General features: G+C 40.1%; 1 protein-coding gene across 1 annotated transcript in view; it reads right to left on the reverse strand.

Annotated features, from left to right (window-relative positions):
• The window catches only part of jak1 (Janus kinase 1), a 41,416-nt gene that overhangs the window by 8,805 nt on the left and 10,166 nt on the right, over nucleotides 1-22,445 (reverse strand). Inside the window, exons 3-18 of the mRNA XM_067596433.1 lie at nucleotides 21,121-21,244; nucleotides 16,443-16,596; nucleotides 15,704-15,867; nucleotides 14,881-15,149; nucleotides 13,282-13,397; nucleotides 12,337-12,510; nucleotides 10,991-11,148; nucleotides 9,644-9,758; nucleotides 8,032-8,230; nucleotides 5,538-5,647; nucleotides 4,495-4,647; nucleotides 4,217-4,304; nucleotides 3,988-4,115; nucleotides 3,635-3,773; nucleotides 430-581; nucleotides 57-207 (exon numbers count right to left, since the gene is read on the reverse strand). Of these exons, the coding sequence (XP_067452534.1) occupies nucleotides 57-207; nucleotides 430-581; nucleotides 3,635-3,773; nucleotides 3,988-4,115; nucleotides 4,217-4,304; nucleotides 4,495-4,647; nucleotides 5,538-5,647; nucleotides 8,032-8,230; nucleotides 9,644-9,758; nucleotides 10,991-11,148; nucleotides 12,337-12,510; nucleotides 13,282-13,397; nucleotides 14,881-15,149; nucleotides 15,704-15,867; nucleotides 16,443-16,596; nucleotides 21,121-21,244 (2,394 nt within the window). The remainder of the gene's footprint in view (nucleotides 1-56; nucleotides 208-429; nucleotides 582-3,634; nucleotides 3,774-3,987; nucleotides 4,116-4,216; nucleotides 4,305-4,494; nucleotides 4,648-5,537; nucleotides 5,648-8,031; nucleotides 8,231-9,643; nucleotides 9,759-10,990; nucleotides 11,149-12,336; nucleotides 12,511-13,281; nucleotides 13,398-14,880; nucleotides 15,150-15,703; nucleotides 15,868-16,442; nucleotides 16,597-21,120; nucleotides 21,245-22,445) is intronic.

Consider the following 22,445-nt stretch of genomic DNA (forward strand, 5'->3'; position numbering starts at 1 on the left):
TGCATCCCACCCGATAATATGACAACACTTATATTGGGTAAACATGTCACACATACTTTTCTCCTCTAGCATGTCTATGTCTCTGACAATAGCCCTGAAGAAGGGCCTCTTCTTGGGGTCGTAGTTCATGCAGTGGGTCATCAGTTCAGCCAGCTCTCTGCAGTCTGGGGTGGCCAGCTGGCACTCCGTCTCATAAAACCTCTCCTTCTGCTCGACACAAAGATAAAGAGACACACATATGGATGAGGAGGTGAAGGTGAATGTAAACAGAGGTAATTTGATCATGTGAGAGGTGGTGAAAGAGGAGTGAAGACAAAAATACAGGAAAGGAGGGAAAGCGAGGAATAGCCATCGGAACGTATCGGTTTAACTGTAGGGACGATTATATTAACACTCATCGTCACTGTTGTGCTTGTGTGGGCCCCCTACCTCTGTGAGTTTCTTCTCTTTGAGAGGGACCTCTCCATCATAGCAGATCTCCCACAGGGTGGTACCAAAGCCCCACTTGTCAGCTGCAACGCTCAGGGAAGACACACTCTTCACACACTCCGGAGCGATCCACGGGATACGATGCACACACTCTGCAGAGGCAAACAGAGTCAACTTAAGATCAATAAAGTACAGATTTGTTACAGTCCCATGATGTCTTTGTAAAACAAAAAAAACAATTTTTGGGAGCTGTGTGTAATACATGGGTTAGAAAATAAGGTGTTCTAAGCTGTAGTGATGTTTGACAGCGCAGAAGTGAAGACAAAATAAACCCTGCCCTTTAAGATGTGAAACAGGAAAAGTCTTCCCCAAAACTACAGTGTGTGAAATACTGACTTAACCTTTTCACAAGCAGAGAGAACGTGTACTCACTGACCTCCTTTACACACGGAAAACAATGTATATATCTGAATATATGAAACCGAGGTGTAGCCATAATTCACAGCACAGAGGCTCTGTCCTCATCAGGCTGTAACATGCACGTTCCTATCCACAGAGGAGGTTTTGTAGTCCAGGTCCTATCAGATTTGGCAGAACTTGGAAGTTACTTGACATCTTCTCTGATCTATAATCTTTTATGTTTGCACTTTACTCATCTGATATTATCATTCCATGTTGTGATTTTAACTATTTTTATTTTTGTACTCTGCATATACAACATGTATTGCATATCTGTCCGTGCTGCGAGAAGGTTTCCCTCTGTTGCTCTCCCTGATGTTTCTCCATTTCAAGTCAAGTCAATTTTATTTATATAGATCAAAATTACATATCTCAACTTTGCCTCAAAAAGCTTTATAATCTGTACAGGATATGACATTCTCGTTTCAGATAAGGAAAAACTCCCAAAAAACCCTTTAAGGGGGAAAAAAGAAGAAACCTCCGGTGGAGCAACAGAGGCGGATTATATCTTTTTGCTTATTCAAATTGAGGGTATAAGGATAGAGGGTCATGGGAAAAATTTTGAGGAGAATTTGTGATTTTGGGCAACATAAATAAAACTGAGTTAACTGGCTATATTTATAATTCACTACTGATATCTCTGATCAAGCAACAGTGAATTGAGCTAATTAAATTTGTTGTTTTTGATTAGTAAAAATGAGATCGATGTGATCACTTTGACAAAACTCAAAGCTAAAACGTAATGATAAACAACATTTCTTGGAAGCAACTGTCGGGTGACCTCAGGGACTGGGGCAGTATGTGCTCACCACGCTCCGACTACCAGGAACCGACAGCAAAGTGCAGTACAGCTCTGACAGGCTGACGGGATGGGTAGCTGCCAGACTAAAATGTTTTCTCCGCTGGATCCAAAAGCCTTGGCATCGGCTGGCTGACATATATTACTTTGACTGGAAGACGGGATAACTGAGCGGCTGACCTCCACAGTTGGCGTTTTTCGCTCTACAAATCCATAACATCGGATGAGGGGTGTGTGTTAATAAGTGCATGCAACTCAGACTGGAGCACAGGATGACTGACTGGAGGTGAAAAGAGCAGGAGTGACGCAGGGGAGAAGTGGGGGGTGGAGGGGAGTGTATGGAAAGAAAGAAATAATGAAAGCAAAAACAAAGAAAGCGAGAAAGTGAAGAATGGATTTGAGGATTTAAGAAAAAAAAAAAGATTAGAGATTGCTGGGAAGAAGGGAAGAGCGTTCCCAATGGGTTTCTCGGCACTGTATCCACTATGTGTTCAATCAAATCTATGTACAAGGACATCAGTGTGTAACTGGAATAGCGGTTGATCGGTAAAGTGATGGAGACAGAAGAAGAAATGTTAAAGAGTTCTGGGAACAAAGAAAGAGGGAGGAGCATTCCCAAAGGTTTGCGGCGATCAACATTTGCACGTAAACATTTCCAGTCTGTCCCATTGTTTGCTGATCCATCTGTACAGCCACACTGTTACGTCACACAACTTCTAGCTCTGATAGACCAGCAGAAACATGAGGCGGCTATTTGAGGGGAACTGTGTAATCCGAGAAATGTCCTTGTTGTGCCGTCTTCCCTGAACCCAGATCCAGCTTTCACAAACCAAATTACGGTCTGAGATGGAAATGTGTATTGATTATATGACAAATATGATTCCTATTACTGACAACCTCTGATCGGAAACATTATTTTTTTGTTTTTCCTATAAAGATGATGTGAGTGAAAATTCTTCCTCTTACAAGACAAAAGCAAAACTCCAACTTAGTCATGGCAGTGCAAAGAAATAGCAATAACAGCCTACTACTTGACATTTAAAAGTGTTAGGAGATGAGCGAGGAGCATATTTCAAAATTTGTTTGATGTGGCCAATCATCAGACTCATTGGATCAAGTCTCTACCTGGCACACCAAGCTTAACTTGGCTTAACTTGGCTTTAGCTTAACTTAATGTGTGCTCATTTTTGTTTTACTTTCATTTACAGCTAACTGGATAAAAAAGAAAGAGGAAGTTATTGCGAAAATTTTCCATGGTAGCTATTTTGTAACCATTTAGTTTCACTTTTTGTAATCTTAAAGAATAGGCTCACAATTTTTCACGTCTCTCTTGAGACAACAGTCATGTGTCCATATGAGAGAAAGAGATTTTCCTCACTGTAACCATTCATCCGGTTCACACAGGCCTTTTTAAAGATCCCCTTCAAATGCACTTTCAATGTAAGTGATGGGGGCCAGAATCCACAGTGTTTCCACACAGTCATTTTGTCCAAAAATGCATTTAAAGGTTTAAGCTTATATGAGGCTTCAGCAGACTTAGTTAGTCATATCAAGAGGATATCTGCCACAGTTAGTCTTTTTTAGCATGTTTCCTCAGAAAGTGTTGAGCTGCAGTGAAAGTATAGTAACAAAAAGAGGGACTTTGTCACTAAAAAGACTGTAACACTGAAAGACTGAAGCTTCAGATAAACTTTTAAATACATTTTTGCACAGAAGGAGGCTTGTGGATTTTGGCCCATCCACTTACATTGTGAGTGAAAGATGAAAGGATCTTCTAAAGGTTAGTATGAACAGGAGGAACAATCATGGCAAGAAAAACCTGTTTCAATGTTCAATTGGGCACCTGACTGTTATTTTAAGACAGACTTGAGAGAGAGAGAGAGAGCAAGAGAGAGAGAGAATGTGTGTGTGTATGTGTGTGTAGGTCTGTCTGTACTTTGTACGCACCCTCTCTGGTGAGTACTGTGATTGGTATTCCTGGGTCGCTGAGCTTGATGAAGGGCCCTCCTTCATCAGTGCCCAGTCCGTCCCTGGCCAGCAGAATGTTCTTAGCACACACAAAGCCATGGACCAGCTTTTTGTCCTCCTACAAACACACACACAGCGAATACACATACACAAAATACAACAAATATATTAATTCTAAAACCAAAAAGGGCATATTTTAAGATCATGCTGAAATGGATCTAAGATCTAGCCGGTAATCCCATTAATGCACTAACTTGCTTCAATTTGCTGTGTATGTGTGTGTGTGTGTGTGTGTGTGTGTGTGTGTGTGTGTGTGTGTTTTCTTTTCTCACCAAGTAGCTAAGAGCTGAGGCCAGCTGCTTGGCCACCTGGAACTTCCATGGTGTGCTGAGTGGGCTCTGCTGTCTCCTCATAAACAGATCCAGTGGTCCTAGTTGAACAAACTCCTCCACCATGATATCTGTTCCACACAAACACAAAGAGACGAGTGTCAAGAGAGGTGAGACACAGCCTCTCACACTAATACATGCACATGCATGCCAGTTCTTAATATGCACTTACTCTCCTGCTGGCGGACACACACTCCATAGAGCAGCACTATGTGTTTATGGGACACTTGCCGCATCATACTTGCTGTTTCAAAGAAGGCCTGCCAACAGAATGACAAAGATGATTAAATATAAAGGTACATCACAGAACTTTCACACCACATATTCCACTTTTAAGATCTCATAGCTTGCTGCTAATAAGTATTAGCTTTACATATAGTTTGAGGTTAAAGACTGGAGGTCATCAGAGTCTTCATTAGTAAAGGTTTTCAAGGATGTATAGCGTCTCACCAGGGAAATGTCTCTGTGTCCAGAGCCCAGCACTTTCAGGACCACCTTGACTTCCTGGAAGGATGAGTAACCTGCATCCTCCTCCTCCTCACTCTTTACTCTCAGTGTGCCTGAGTAGATGTTAGTCCTTGTACCACGGCCGAGATGCTCCTCCTGGTACACAGCAAGGAGATGAGAAAACAGAGCGTTACATAAAATAGTTACATCCAGAATCCGAACTATGGCTACAACAAGAACAGAGATCCTGTAGCCAAACTGAAGATTTTTTTTTTTTTTTAAGTTTCCAGTTCAACAAAGCTGTGAAGATTCTGAAATTACTGTGGAAGAAAACTTCTGTGCAGAGGCAGAATCTTGGTTAAAGTTTGTTTATTCCACCTTGGCAACCTCTGACTGTGTACCCTTTTTTCAAAATGAAAAGAGTACTTCTGGATAGACAAAAATAAGTTCACAGACAGCTCATGCAAAATGCAAATATGTAATGCTTGATAGGAGATATGCAGTAAGTCAAGATAATGTGCCCTAACCAATGACACGAGTGTCTGCATATTCAAGGAGACATTTATCTCTTACACATTATGAATGAGCATTGTATGAAAAAAAGATGAAATTCATTGTTTTGGGTGTTGAGCTCAACTGTGTGGAACAATACATAAATGAGGAAGAGAGAGTACAAAATATGGTACAAAAAACAAAACATCAAGTCAACGCAAATGCAATGACACCACTAGTTGTTTGTGCCATTTAAACTCTGGTACTGTGTAATGGTCTTGTATTGACTGCATTATATCAAAGGAATTTTTAATATTTGGTCCATTTACATATATACATGCAGCACACTGGAAGCTATAACTGTAAGGTAAAAAAACAAAACAAAACAAAACCTCTATAATATTTTAAAACTTTTTAATATACTATATAAACTTGCATTTTCATTATTTAATTTAGGAGTCCTATTAAAAACCTACAGACAGCCTACAAGTGCATTATAAAAACTGCGTTACCATCACATCGTGGGAGGCAGATGTGAAGATAAGAAGGCGTACCTGTTCAATTTCCTCCTTCAGAATGCGATGGAAGCTGAGCTGGCTCTCCTGCATGGATGTCTGAGGGACTGGTGCTCTATCTTTAGTTACCACCAGCAGGTTAGAAACCTCTGCAACACAAACACACACACACATTAAAAGACCATGACTTGTTTTTCAAATATATTTAAATGACTTCTCTGTGATAAAATCTACTTGCATAGACTTGACAATTGTTTGTGTTAGGTTAACCCTCACAGTGATGTCTGCTTGTATTGTCCTTGAATTCAAGTGTAGACTGATGTGAAGAGTCTGCACTGCATCCACATGACAACAACAAACTCTTTAAACAATAAAAGCAGGAATAAAGCTCACAATGAGTGTTATATAAAAGTGTTACAGCACCAAAGTATGCTATAAATGTAAAGACAATATATGCCATATATTGGATATATGCGATGGTATTCAGCATTGGAGCAAAACTGTTTATATGCGGTAAATAAACTCTTAACAATTACGTCAATGTGGCAATGATGTGAAAAGATATTCAGGTCGGGTTACCATACTGATTCAGTTTATTTTTTGAACATATAGAGCTGTGTGTGGGAGGGTAAAGTGAAGATGTCTTTGTGCCTGTTACCATACTATACGTGCGTGTGTGTCTGTGGGTGTCTGATGTTGTGACAAAACCAGCACATTGTGGTTGAAGAAAAAAAAAAAAAAGTATCTGCACTCCATCAGCATCAGCCCACATACACCGTCGAAAGAGAGTTAAGAGCACTTGTTCTGTAACATGCATTCTGTGTTTTCATGCAAACCCCAAAGTCGAGATGCACCCACACCTCCCACTGAATATTACCTATTACACTGCACCCACTCCTTTACCCCCTCAACATAAACCACAACAAACCTTTATCATTTAAACCCGAGTTATTTCCAACAGGTGTACAGGTACACATATGTCCATTCTCAAACTATGCAGCCCTTCTTTCATCCATCTGCTACTACAAACTTACTTTATATCATGTTCAAAATCGTTAAAAATCATGCATAGAGTACAAATTACAAATCGTATTCTGGGGATGTGGGCATAACATGATTAATACTTCTAAAAGGGACAACAACACAGCACTACAGTCTGTTGTTATCTTCCTCTAAAGCTGATATAACTCTAAACACAAAACAGTCATGCATTGTGATATTAATCAGCACCACACAACCCAAACAAACATAAACAGGTTAGCACATCCAAGCAAACATGCACACTTTGCTCCACCTTTCCCTGAGTGAAGTAAACACAAGAGTGCTAGTTTGGCTCCGGAAACCCACATTTACAACTCTCTTCCTCCCTGACACCATTTCACACAGATACACACACACACACATACACAGACACACACAGACGCACACAGACGCATACAGACACACAAAGACGCACGTTCATGCCAGCACTGCTTCACTCACCCTCAGTTAGTGAGAGTTACAAACACACACACACTGACACTGACACTGACACACACGCATGCACACACACACACACACACACACACACACACACACACACACACACACACACACACACACACACACACACACACACACACAAAAAGTAACGCCACACTAAATCTTGCATGGAGGGAAAGCATTGCTTCTCTGACCTCTATAGGTTGAAAGGTTCATGTCTGTTGCACTTCTGACCCCACCCAACATCACAGTCAGGTGTGGTCTGTTGCACTTGTTACCACACCCAGCTGAAATATGGCACTGCACAAAGTAGTGCGTCGTGAGGTGCTGTACTTGCACAAGGTATGGACTGAGGATGCAGTGCAAGATTTTCAGCATTTATCCGGTATCCTTTAAAATCGTGAACACTGGAAGACTAGAAGACTAGGCTGCTGTATTTTTAAGCATTTATTGGTGCTTCTTACGACAAAGACCTTGGAATCAAAGTATCAAGTAATCCTCAGCCATGACCTGTCGAATGAAAACAGTAAAGTAATAATGGTTGCTAAGAACATGTTATTTTTTACAACTATCAGAATACACAAAGACATATCTGGCAGCGGGGCGTTTAATGTGCATTGATGGAATTTGATTAATGACGTGCTACGGTCGCTGCTGCAGTCTCGATACAGAGTAGAGGCATCATGACAGAAAGGTAATCAGTGTTGTTTAGCATGTGTAGACTCATGAGGAGTCACTATACCTTACTAATGTAAGGTATAGTTTCAAAGACTCTTTTTTGCACATTTAAAAAAACTCTGGTGGCTCTTATTACATCTATAGCATTTTTCAGGATGCCTTTTACCAAAAGAACTTTAAATAGCTTTAAATTATTTTGACATGCCGCTGACCAAAGCTGACAAACCAAACTAATCTTCCATAGACCCATGACTTCTGTTGCTCTGCAGTATCCTGTAATATCTGTACTGTAAATTGTTTTCCTGTGTATATTAGTGACTTTGTAATATTTTGCACTTGGGTATTACTTATTAATACTATTATTACTGCTTACCTCTAGGCTGTGGAGGGCAGCAGCGGAGCAGCTGGAACTGGAGATTGTCAGCGCGAAGGCTCTGGCCCTCCAAGTGCTCCAGCAGCTCCCTGAGAGTGAGGCGCAGAGTATCTGTGCCGTACAGCCGGAACCCATCAGGGGAAACTTCAATCTGGAAGTTTTTATATTGTCGCCCAGAACGAGAATCCCTGAGGTCAATCTAGATGGAAAACAAGAGTAACAGAAGAGTTTAAAATCATGGGATAAGGAAAAAAACTAACATACAGGAGGGGAGAAGGGTATGAGGAATATGAGTATAAAGGAGAGATCGAAGGTGCAACAGAGGTGAAGAGAACTATTTAAGTTTAGGAGAGAAAAGATGAGAGAACAGAGCATCACATGACATAAGGAAGAGTTGTAAAGAACGCAAATGCAAGGAAAAGAGTAGATGTATACTGAGATCAAGTTCATTTCAAAATTTCAATATTTTAAAATCAACAAACAGCGTCCGTGTGGCAATTCAAATTAAAATGAGTTTACTAGGTGTTCTGTCCTGATTCCCTTTCCCTTATTCAACTACAATGTTTTTAAGGATTCAGCACCCAGCTCTTTTGACTGAGAGTCGAGTGCGTTATACTATAAAAATCAACAAACAAACCATCTTTAGACTCTATTTTATGTTCATGTCTTAAAAACTGTTTCTTGTCTGTTAAAGCTCTACAGACATACAAAGACCATAGAAATGTGTCACTACTATTACTGGTTAATCATACATTTATTTAGATCTTGTATGTAAACAGTGGCCATTCGCCTACAATAAAACTCAGAGGGTCAGCTTTGTGAGTGTTAAATATAACTATGAATTCTTATATGTGTGGGTGTGTTTGTGTATGTAGGTGTTTCCTCACATGCTGACTCATAATGCAGCCATGCACTATAGTGACCTGTCATAATCTAAGCATCCTGTAACCCAATATAGAATAAACTGACAATATTTGGCCGCTTGCTCTCTGCGTGTGTGTCTCATGTCCTCTGATTACCTACATGAACCCTTTCTAGTGCATCACAGGGATGCCGGTCATTACCTGTCTTAAAAATACAGAATTAATTCCTGTAGTCTTTTACTATAGCCGCACAACACTGAAAACTATTTGTAGGACTTGTTTTCTGAGATGACACTTTGAAAACAAGGACGGAGGCCTGCAGAAATTTAACAGACATAACAACAAAGATGGGTGTGGTTTTGGTTTCGGTTTATAAAGCTTGACCAGCATTAACAGTTTTGTTCTCCGTTAAACAAAACATCTTAAGAAAGTGATTACCCTGGAACAAGGGAGTGTTTCATCTATTTCTTTTTGTTTTGTCTTTATGTTGTAGATCCTCAACCGCACTACCTTATTAGCTATATTAAATAAAGTGAATTTTCAGTTTATACTTACGAAATCAAATTTACTTAGTAGTGAGATGACAGTTAGCACTCTTTAAGCTATCCCAGTGAGCAGTGGTGATATTTATTTTTGTTTGTACTCCTCTAACAAAGAAAATGGGCATATTCCAGCAGTGTGACTTTACTTTTCAAAAGATTTGTTGAGTCCACATAACAAGAATTAACTGCTATACTAGTCCACACTACCTCACTGCAGACCACAGTGATGATGATGTACTGGTAGTCAGTGCAGCTCCAGCGCAGGATGTATGCGCCCTCCTCGTTGCCCTCCTGACGCAGCTTGTGGATGGCGTACTCCGTACTGGGGAGAGGAAAACACAATAAATGGTTGTATGTTAGTGTCAATATGGTGTTGTTATTATGTCTTAAAGCTGGAGTGTGGGACTTTTATCTCCACCTTCTGGCAGTGAGAGTAAAGGGGGGCGCTCAGCTGTGATTGCTTGAGTACAAAGATGTTACTAGGACGAGGGGAGGACATTTCTCTTTGTTTGATAACGTTAAAGTAAAGTTAAGACTTTTCTGTCGACTTCCCGACTGGTGGAGCAAACTAGAGAGTGAATGAAGAGAGGAAGCAGTGGTAGCGAAAAAGCCGGGGAATCAGATCAACAAAACGTTATTTTCTGATTGAGTCATAGCGGTTACGTTCTAGAGCACAAATAAACATGCCCACACCTCTGCTCAACCCTGCAACAATGAGACACAAAGCCTGATTTGGTCTGAATCGGCCAGCCTTACACAAGCATGTAGCACACACACAGAGAGGGCCAGTAACAACGGATATGTTTTGATGGTCCACCAGCCCAAAATCATATTTTTTGACAGCCCACCGGGATCTGTCCCAGTAAGCCTGATGGCCAGTACATACTGGCCTATTGTTATGGCTGCAAAATGACGCATTTCACCATCAGAATTTGATCCATTCGGTCTGATAACATTTGGAAAGTCTAGAAGACTGTGTATACTTTGAAATACAGTGAGATTTACTTGGCAGTGATAAGATTAATCAGAATTATGTGAACTCATTTGGCAAGGGCTTGAATGTAACAGACATTCATTTCTATGTAAAAGTTTGGCAGTGCAGGTTTAAATATGTGTTTGGTTGTGACCTGACTGACTTGTTTTTTTCTATTTAGCTTTTCTCTGTATATTAGTGATCAAACCTACTTTCACTTATGGAGATTAATAAAGTTATCTATCTTCATATGAATCAAGACTCATTTTGTGACTAAAATTACAACAATAGAACAAAACACACATAGAAAGACATTTATATACAGTAGATAGACAGGCTACAAATGTCTGTGCGATGACTACACTGATTAAACATTAAGAACACAAAATTCAACCTTTAAGTGTTACAATGGAAAGGTTGACAAAATGTATGCTTTTACTAGAAAAGCTTCAAAGACGCTGACTCAGAATATTCTTTAAAAAGCAGAGTGTGAACTCTGTACAAGGGGAAGGCAGGAGGCACACAGTGTATGGGCAAATACATGTGTAAAACACTCCACTAATATAACTGCCAGTACAAACCAGATGGGTCCATGGCAGCCGTTATTGATGTTGTGCACCACTGAAGCCGGGGCCACCTCCTTGCACAGGTAGTGGTGAGCGTCCACTGTCAGCCTGAAGTACCCATCCACAAGGGCTGCAAAGGACAGAGCCTCAGCCCGAGAAGCCATTTGCAACTCCTGAAAAGAGAAAGAGACAGAGAGAGAGGAGGAGGGCGAGAGAGAGCGAGGTGATCAGATATCACTATTAGTCACGGTTAACAGCATGCATTGAGATGTAGGCTTTGCTTCCACAATAGATTGACTGGAAACATCACAAACAGTGATTGTGTTATGATTGTATCAAGACACATAACAATAGTATTTACTGTACTTTGACATGTAGGTTTGAGTCCATTGCAACAACAGAACCGCAGGAAATTTGTACTTAAAATGTTTTCAAACTAAATTCTTAAATACCAAAACTTTAAGTAAATGTTGGTGATCATTTTTAGAAAGACAGAAATGAGATCTTAAGTATGAGCAGGCTTCAGAGCAAACATTGAACATGCTTTGGAAACTCGCACAGAACATTAAACAAAATCTAATGTATTAGAGCACCCCCTAAACGTCGTCATCGAGTCGAATCATCAGCCGAGAAGCTCCCTGGTCAAACCTCTTTATAATCAGTCGAATCGCTGCACTGTTTTTGAGCTGCGTGATTGGACACAGAATATCGCATGACAGGATATATATGTTTACAAACTACAAAAATAGCTGTAATAGAGAAAAGCAATGAAACAGAGGTCAGTGCATGTTTCCTTTTTGCTGCTTTGCTACTCTTAGCTCTGAGTGCTGAATGCTAAGCTAAGTCAGCTTAACTACTTTTGAGCCAGACGGTACAAACTCCTCTACTCCCATCCAGTGTGACTGACTCCTCTGCTAACAGCACTGTAAGGAGCCGGGCAGGAGAGATGCTCCATGGTGCGCTAGGATTTTAATCACTAAACTATGACATGAATGAATATAATGAATGAGGGCGTTAAAACCGTCTTACAGTAAGACATCAGGCCAGGATGCCATGAGTTATATATTTCTCCTTATTGTAGGAAAGGTATTTGGAAGAAAAAACATCAGTTATAATACTGAGTATTCAGAGACAACTAAGAACAATTCTGATTTGGGTACAACCCAAGTTTGTGTATGTTTCTGTTTTGGTATGACTCTACCCCCCAATGTAGTTACGCCCCATGTTGCAAATGACATGTCTAATCTTGAAAATAAACATGTGAAGTTAAAGCTTAAGTAATTAAAATTTGTTTGTAGGTATAACTGTGAGTATAGAGGTTGATCCCACTTCAATCACAGAGCTTTTTATGTCTGTCTCACCATCCTCTTGTTGTCCTGTCTATAGATGGTGACGGTTGCCTCTTTGACGACAGTGTGCGTGATCTCATGGAAGTCACAGAACACCACCCAGCTGTCATCTGCCTCTTTCTTTTTCTGGTTTCCATCCCGCTTGTTCTTCTTTGATTTGCCCTTTTCTTTGGAGATCGCAGTCACCTATTTAAAAATAAACACACAAAGCAGATATACACACATAGGTTATCTAAAAAAAATACATAAAAAGTGAATTATCGATATTCAAATACTGTCATGTAATGTACATATGTCAAGTGTCTTACACAATGTGCTGTGCTATCACCTTTATACTAGTTACCTGAAGAGCCAATTAAGAAAGACTTTTCTTAATTAAGACAATGCTGTAGTTCACATTCAATCCATTATCATTCAAATCTTGGAAAAAGGTGTGCACTACGGCATCTGAATATCTAATATCTAATAATCTAAGTGGTTTTACTAAACCAATTCCAGTTCCATGTTTATAAAAGTAAGACGTCTCAAAGTGAAAATTTGTTATTGGTATTTGATTACAACTCATATATTTCATAAAGGCAGCAGGAGAGGTGCTGAAAATGTGAAAAGCAGTTTGTGGGTAGGAAACAGTGCATCATTTAATGCCCCGTGTAATATCCCTATAACATGGCTATAGGGGCAGAAAATTCATTTAATAGAAGTTGAGCTTTTGATATCATGCTAAAATCACATACTACTATCACAAAATACTGTGGTTTGTCCGTTTTCTTTCAGACAACAAACTAACTGCATCAGAGTTTGCTTAGAAGCAGAACAAGACCCTCCTTTTTAAGCAGTCCAGCGGTCCAGTTGTTTAGTGCACTCCAGAATTCAATTGACAGCTTTCACACCAGCCCAAGCGAACCACAGTGAAACTAGATGTCCTTGAAGATTTGTTCACAACTCAGTTCTACTTACTATAACAGGTTTCTTCCTCCAGGAAATGCCAGTGGTACCAGTCACTAGGACCTGCATGTCATGGCTTGTCTCTACGGTCTGAGTCTGGCTCTGTTCTTGGCTCTGGTTGCAGTAACCTAGAATCAGCAAGCAAAAGTTGTATCACAGCAGTTACACACAGCCAAAACACAGGTGTGCGATGATTACAGGACACACAGATGGCTGAGAAAAACATTTATACATTAAATGTTTGGTTTCTCCTAGGGATGCACGATATTGGATTTTTTGCTGATATCCAATATGCCGATATTTCCAACTCATTATGGCCGATTGCCAATACTGATATATGCACATATTTTTTTCCAGCTGGCTGAGGAGACTATTATGAACCAAAAAGAAGAAGATGAAGTTTATTATTTTTCAAACAGAGTGGTACATCCTGTCAGCCGAAGGATTTCTTATCTGTGCAGCTGAACACCGCACCACTTCGATGGACTGTTTCACCCTGATGGTCCCGGTGCTTCCTCCGCAGGCTCCACTTCACTCAGCTGCCCGTCAGACCTGCTGCCTCTTCCCACTTTAACCCAAATAACAAATCGGGGCTCGGTGGTCCAGTTGGATCCACATGGAGAGCCGGGGCTAACGTTAGCTGGGAGGCTAGCAGAGCGTTAGCCGCAGCATGACCGGAGGGAAGCACAGCCAGCTAGCCTTCGCTAGCCTCCCAGCTAACGTTAGCCCTGGTTCTCCAGGGTGACACAGTCCATTAAGGAAAGCACAGTTAGGCGGCGGAGGAGATGGCGACAAATTGGCCTCTCATAATGCCGATCTTTCATTTTAGAGCTTTTATCAGCCGATACCGATGACGTGCCGATAATATCGTGCATCCCTAAGTTTCTCCATGTTGTTTTTGGAAAATCTTACCGTGATCATGATGTCTTATTGCATGTGGCTACTGGATGTTTACATTGAAAAAAACATTCTGATCTCAAGAAGGTTACTCAATCCTTCCAGTCCTGCATCAGTGCTTGGAAACTTCACAAATTGTTTACAATCATCAAATTCAGACGTTACTCAAATTAAAGCGAAACCCACTTATCGTGGTCTACTCCACGATAAGTGGGTCATTGCGACATGTAAACATCTTGTTCCTTTCACTTTTGGTTTTAACCATCAACACAAACAGGTACATGTTGATGTCAACAAGGTTCAAACCTTTTTTTAGAACCGTGGACAGAGTAACGAGTATGTAAACACACCACCAAACTAACCACAGCTACGTAGTCACCATAATCCATAACAGATGAGAAATATTACACTAAATCTATAAAAGCAAACAATTATTTCAGTTTTAGAAATTGCAGTTGTAGATATACATGTATTTTTGTCTCTTAATGCCTAATAATTTTAAAAATAATGAGAATAATGAGTTCTTTTCTATTGATGTTATATCGACTCCCACACAGACGCAGTTGGTAAACAAATACTTCTCTTATATGTCATAATTCCAGTGAAACTTCTTTTCGAATAAAAACATGCACTAAGATGTTGCACACCACAAATCTGGTGCAGTGCCTGAACTTGTACCATGGACACTTTTTCATCATCTTCCTGAATTCTTACCATTGTAGCCTCCATTGCAGACATCTCCTTCCTGAATTACACTGAGCGAGATGGGCTCTAGCAGCTCACTGCCCAGGCCACTGGTCAGACCCTCCAGTGTGGCAAGGTACTTAATCTTCAGGTCGTATGGCGTGATGTTGCTGTCCTTGACTGTGCGGCGGTTGAATTCGTTGAGGAATTTCTTGAAGACGTTGTTGATGCGGATGCGCGTCAGAACGTTGCGCTTCTTTATGTTACGGTTCAGTGTCTCTGGGATGAAACGTTTGTAGCTGGTGGGATTAAGACAGAGAGGTATGTCCTCCTTTAAATTCATGCGTGATAATGCAGTTTAAACTGAACTGTAACATATATACTGAACCACCTAGCTCATCAACAGGTTTAGTCAGTTAACTGTTTAAAATTTACCATGGCTATAAACAAGACTACAACATTGCTCTTGAGTCTCTGAAAGGAATTCTGATACTGCTCTGAATTGAACAACAATCTTGTTTTGATTCCAGTATGCAAACGTATCAAGTGGATGGAATTTACATGAAGAAATAGTGACTGTTTGTGCCTTTCCCTGCGGATGTGCAAATGTGTGTTTTTTGGGAGAACATGTCCATGTGGGCCAAGCATTTATCCGCTCTTGAAAAGGAACAAGTAGGGGGAGTAAGTATGTTTTGGCTGCTGGCAATATTACTATTAAGTGTGGGTGTGATTTTAAGATCTAAATCAAAAGTCTGTAGAAGTCCTGTCACCCAGACCTGTTTAGAAAATTAATGATTCCATCATTGACTCAGACATGCAGTATTGTGTATGTGTATGTAGGTTTGTGTATTACTTGATTTCCTGAGAAGCAGTGGGCAGGGGCATATCCATGTTCATGGCATAGTGGGTGATGGCAAGCACAGCCATGCCCAAACACTCGTTCTCTATCTCATGTTGCTCTGCCTCAGACTGGGACATCCTCAGTGGAACCACACCCGTCTGAAAGTCATGCTGGCCCTGAGAAACAAACATATATATTGTATGATTTGGTTCAGAAAGTGCCATACAACTCCTGTAAAACAACCAAATACAATTAAGTTGCTTATTCTTCGTTGCATTTACAAGAATATCAGATGGACACTATTTCTTATATTTTTGACAATTGACAATTCAGTAAAACTATTATTTGTAGTTTAGAAACATCCATTCCTGTAGTGTAACAACTTCTTTCAGCCTACTTACATTTTAAGGAACAGAAAGGACTTCATTGACAACAGTCTGATCTTAAATATGCACTTCCTGATATCATTACATTTCCTCCCAGTTGTTTTGTCTTACTTGATGTTTTGAAACTCAACTCTGAACTGTGTTGATACATGACCTTTCAATCAGTATGTGCTGTCAAATTCACTCCATGCAGACATTTAAAAGAGGAAATAGTAAATCCAAATATGTTTTTGCTGGAGTCACAGGCAACAATGACATCACATTGCTTAAAACAATCCAATGACAAGATAAAGACAGTCATTAAAAATTAGTAATTGATTACTTTATTTCTACATGACTACCCCAAACCTGATGCATGCACACACCTGGGCAAACAGGTAATCCAGGGACGCAGCATCCAGTAGGGGTGTTCCTTCAGGTGTTCTCTGTGGGCTAAGGCCTCCTCTGAGTCTGCTGATGCAGTGTCTCCAGACTGGAGACTCTCCTTCAGTGGTGCCGTGCCAGTTTCTGAAATAAAACCTGAGAGGAGAGAGACAGAAGGACAAGTTAACAATGTAATACAAGGTGTGCATTCAAGAGAGTATGCATGACTTTCAAAAAACAGGCAAATGCACAGGGGACAGATAAAATAACGCCGGGTATTTATAAAAATGTAATTACAGTAACCTATTTTATTCTTGAATGCATTGATTTAGATTCCACATGTCCAGGAAGCTGCTACACTGTGTTGAAATTATTGCCTGAACTGAAAGGATGTTTGTTCTACAAATAACAAAAGGTAAGCCTTGAGTTTGCCTTAATGGGATTCCAGCCTTGGGTGAAGAGATGACTGCCAACGGTGGAATTTCAAAATGAAATGAATCCTAACATGAGCTGAATGCAAGTTTGAATTGTTATGAACGCTGGTGAAATACTGCTATGCACTAAAAAAGGTCAATAAGTGACTGGAGAAGTGAAAATGTGAGAGTGGAATCAAAATCTCAATATCAACCTGAATCATACATGAGGTTGTACCTGAGCGTGCATAAGAGAACAAAAAAAGAAAAAATACAACAGGAAGTGCTCTACAGCCTCCTGTATTGTATGGAGTGATTAAAGTGTGAAAATGTTCATCACTGAAAGTTAAAGTCCTTTTTGCCTTTTTGTCATCTTCACATTAACATGTCATGCAAGGTCAACCACGCAAGTAGAATTTCAATGTTGTTCACTGAGGTTTTTCATTATAATTTTGACCCATTTTCCTGTTTTCTCTGAAATGAAGCAAATTTTCAGCTAGCCTGTTCTTTTCAGAGGAAATGTATGATCTCTGTCTATACAGCGTCACAGACGTCAGTCTACATCCTCCCAGACCAACAGCAGACAAAGGGCAATGCATAAGGAAATTGGCAAACCACATTGGATGAAAAAAAGGAACATAAAAATCAGCAACTAATGAGCGCACATGTACTGGTGATAGACTGATAAAATGTTATTAGCCAAAGAGGAACTCTGAAGCTGTTCAAAATGTTCACTTGTGAACACAGTGAAATAAAATTTGGATTGGTACAAAATGTTGTACATACATACATGGCTCCCAGATGATGTACCATTTGGTTTATTAACAAATTCCTGCAAAACTAATGACATTCCCATCATCATCATCATCAATCATCATCATTTTCAGTTATCCTTTGTATTAAGTGCAATTGAGCATATGTTGGGATGCTAACACACTAAACTAAGATGATGAACATGGTAAACATTATACCTGCTAAACATCAGGATGTTAGCATTGTCACTGTGAGCATGTTAGCAGGCTGATGTTAGCATTTAGCTCAAAGCATTGCAGTCTCATAAAGCTGCAAACATAGCAGTATAGTCTTTTTCTTTTAATTATTCATTTTTGACATGATAGAAATACTAGTGGAGCTATTATTGCTGTGTGTGTGTGTGTGTGTGTGTGTGTAACATTTGTTTATGCTAACTGTGTGTATATTGAGACTTGACCACAATACCCTGCTTGTCTGGAAGACTGCACTACAGTACGCAAAGCAGACTGCGGCAAAACAAAACATGCACACAAGCACACAACACATGCCACAATTAGTTTCTATGCACACTGGCTTTTCTCTTCACTAGCTATTGTCAAAACAGGTTAAAGGGAAAGAGGAAGTGCAATTGACACAACAGTAATCTTCTTTCCCCTCTTTGAATGACATGCCACCTAACTTGTAGAGTGGTTTCCCTGCAGAGGGATTCTGTTCAAAGTTATCCTGTCTGGTATATGACATTGCTGGCCTGCCTCATAAAACTATTTTCCCCCCTCAAACCATCAGTAAAATGAGTAAGTTAGTACCCTATCACTGGGTCATATAGATAATTAGACTCTACTCTTGGCATCTGTTAAGGGTGTAAGACATCAGTGACTCACTGCTTTCTATATGAATTCCTAATATTCAAGCCTATTCTGAGAAAATATTTGCTTATGACCAAAGGTTTAAAACACCTCTTTTTGATGTACTGTTGACCTCCATGTTTTGTTGAATTCCAAACATTTTTGAGATATCTTTGGCTGTTTTCCCGTCTCCATATTCTTATTAAGCCAAAGTGAAAATCAAGATCTAACAAGTAAACCGTTGGGAACTTGGAATGTGCCTCAGCTTGCCAAGCCACCCATTGGCATTTGCCATGTCCTGATTTTATATGAACAGAGCCACTGCTGATCCACAACACACATCCGCATTATTCAGCAGCTTGTTTTTAGCTAATGTCGAGGCTTTTACAGTGTTATGAAGTTGTATGCAATCAAGTTCTTCTGTCAGCAGCACATCTAGCGTTCTATACATGTGGCAATGACATGCTTCAGCATTGCATCAGTCACTTCCCTTAGGCAATATTTGCAACCTTTAAAACTAACATAAACTGACAGTTATGACTGTCTCACTTAATCTCACATCCATAAGTATCCTGACAATCTTTTTCACCAGTATGTTTCTATTTTAGATGCCTGCCACTACCCCAGAATGTTGTGTTTTGTAAAACATGAAAACTACTTGAATACCCAGGACTTGTGGATGGGTGATGGATGTGGGTATTCATCCTTGAAACAAAAAAGTAGTTTTGTTTATTTCACTGTTATAGTTTCTAGACAAAATATATCCAACACTCAAAGTGTTCCATTTATTTTACACCAATTGTGGTGTAATATGGTACATGTACATGTGATGGCAGCAGGATAAACGGGGTGACTCTTGCATCTATCGTTGCCAAGTCTTCCAGCTTCTTCTGGAGAATCCTGGGGTGTTACCAGGACAGGTGGGCTATATATAATCCCTTCAGTGTATTTTGGGTCTGTCCAATGGTCTCCTCCAATTTGGACACAACACCAAATGCTTTAAAAGGGAGGCCTACAGGATGCATCCCGATCCAAACTGGATCCTTTCCACACAAACAAAGAGCGCTTCAAGCAAACACATTTCAACTGCTTGAATCCCTGATCTCACTTCCCCAAAGCTCCTGAATCAAAGATGTGGGTTGGAATGTAGATTGATTGGTAAAGCAAAAGTTTTGCCTTCAGGCTTAACTCCCTCAACACAACAGTTTGTTACAAACTGTCATATCACTACCAGTGGCGCATAAATAAGCTTGTCTAACGCACACGCCATGTTATCCTTATTGAAATGACTGCGAGATACTACTAACTCCTTCAGCAACCTAATCCGACCCAAAAGGGACAATCCAGCAGAGTATCATGGCTTCAGACTTGGGGGTACTGAGTCTAATCCCAGTTTGTGTTCAAGCCCCAGCGTGCACTGGAAGTCAAAGAACTATATCAATGGCGAAAAGAAAAGATGTAATCCTGAGATCACCAAACCAAAAGCTCAGGCAGGCCATTTCTCCTGAACGCTCCGCAACTCACCCACATGACCATTTAAGTCCCTTAGCAGAACTATGGAGCCCCACAGAATACCATCTTCAGGACTACCCTCCTTGTAAAATACAGTGGGTAAACAAGGCAGAACCTAGGCTAGGGGAAGCTCCAGATCACGGGTCGTTAAGTTCCTTTACTTGAAAAAAGCTACAAGGGTCAATGAGTATACTAGGTCCTCTCACCTTGGAAAGCTCCAAACTAGGAATCAGTCCTGTCCCTATCTGGGCATTTGACTCCAGAGCCTGTGCTTTGTGTAGTGGTAAACCTAAGTGTATCTACTTCAGGGGTGGCCTGCAGGCTGATGGCTCTCGATGGAATGTAGTTTACTATAGAACATAGTTTGTTTAGGATTTTTCTGTCCCTTGCTCCTTCCCCACAAGACATCCAGATCCAGGAGCCAGTTTTTATAGCCAGGGATAAGCATAACAGTTAGACAGCAAACGGTTAGCTGAATAATAACAGAGGTATCTGTAATAAGTGTTCATCTGGATTTGAAATCAATTATTTTAACAGACGACGAGAAGTTCTTCTATGAGAGAGTGTAGGATAATACCTTCATTTTTTCCCTGACTGAATTTATCCACTAACAGTTAGCAGCAGACCAGCAGACTGTCATAAAGTTAATCATAAAGCGTAAAGAAGATGCTTATATTTATAGCCACAGGGGCTGAGAAAATACCATATTAAAACGACAAACGATTTTGCCTATCATTTTAAGTGTTACAGAACAAGACATCTCAATCGTAAACATCATAAACATGATAAACATGGCAAACACCTACCTTTGCCTGCTGCCCATTTGGGAATGCACAGATCCATACAACTAATCTTGCGCATTGGGTGTAGGGGCTTAACTGGGCTCCCTTTGTATAGACCTAGCCTTGCCAGGACAAGGCATACCAGTCTATGTGGCTCCAGAAAGAGGCCCCGGAATCACTACTTTGCGTTCCATATAGGTCTTTAAATTGCTCTTATTCTACACCCTCACCTTTTTTTCCCCAATAATATTTCCATTATCTTGAAGACTATACTTCAAATTTGGTTGTGGTTAAATAAGGAAAAACAGTTTGTTTAAATTTAAGAAATAAGTTCATGGAGATAAACATCAGCTTCTGCTGTGATGTCAAGCTTACCTCATGCGATAGTGCAACTTGATACTGGTCTCATCTGTGATCTTGAACTCATAGTTGGGTGGATACCACATGCCTGTCGTCTCATTGTACAGGGAGAATAGGTTATGGCACAAAGGAGAGATTGCTGAGAGGGAAGAGAAAAGAGGAAAAAAGATCAATATTCTGACCAATCTTTTTCTTTAGCTGTAGCCTTTGTCCAAACAAAGGATTTAAGAGCAACAGCAAACAATCTCAAACATATCAGTCTCACTTGGTTATTCGGTATGTTTCTTCACTTATGAATGGTTTTACAAAACAATTGCAAATGTATGTGTTTAATGTATAAAGCTCTCAAATGCCTGAAAAGAAATAAGAGAAACGATTTTCAGTTCAGCCAGGCTAACTAGAGTGCACATCAGTTGGTCAATTCAAATCACTAATGGTTGGGTATAAAGAGGAACACATCCTTTAAGAGCCCTGGGAGTGGCACTTACTTTAGTTTACAGTAACTGATTTATGGGTTTTGAACTATGGTTACAACTGATTTGCAGTGATGTCATCTGCTATGATGATATGGTTAAAGGGATACTCTGATTTCAACATGATGTTCATCTTGTTTGGACTCTAATGCATTTTAGTTCACGTGTTGACTGTTAGCTAAGTGATAGCACTTAGAGGTACATCTGTAATAATTACTCATCTATATTTGCAATCAACGAGAGACGTCCTTCTATGAGAGAGTGCAGGATTATTTGTATAGATTTATCCCTCATTGAAGTTATTCATTAACAGTTACTCTGCACTGCAGTATTTCATAAAGTTAATCATAAAGGGTCGAAGGAAAAGGGCAGGACCAGAGCCACTTAACTTTATAGCCACAAGGGCTGACGAATTACCACACTCAAAACAACTTAAATGATTTTGCCCATCATCTTAAGTGTTACAGAACAAGACAACCCAAAGATAGCTGATTGCCTGTCAGGGTGGTTGGTAGGGGAGACAAATAGACTAACTATTATAAATATTCATGTTTGAGATACGAAATACATACTGAAATATACCAATGTTTTTCAAAAGATTCTTACGTGTACCAATCATTGGTATTTTTGCCTAAGATCAATGTGCCATCATCGCAGGAATTAGGCCTACAAATTACCCAGGGTTTTATTATCAGGTACACTGTATCACCAAATAGCCAGCCCTGCAATAGTTGTAATCAGGCTCGTTTGCCAATGTTTTAAGCCAGCTCTAAAAGCTTGTTCTTGTATTTTAGCCATGTTTTTGCAGTAGTTCCCGTCATTTACCATCTCTCCTCACAGCTGCTCCTCTCCTTTTGTTTAGGCTAA

Source organism: Thunnus thynnus, chromosome 8 (assembly GCF_963924715.1).
Source record: "Thunnus thynnus chromosome 8, fThuThy2.1, whole genome shotgun sequence".
Classification (NCBI taxonomy): Eukaryota; Metazoa; Chordata; class Actinopteri; order Scombriformes; family Scombridae; genus Thunnus; species Thunnus thynnus.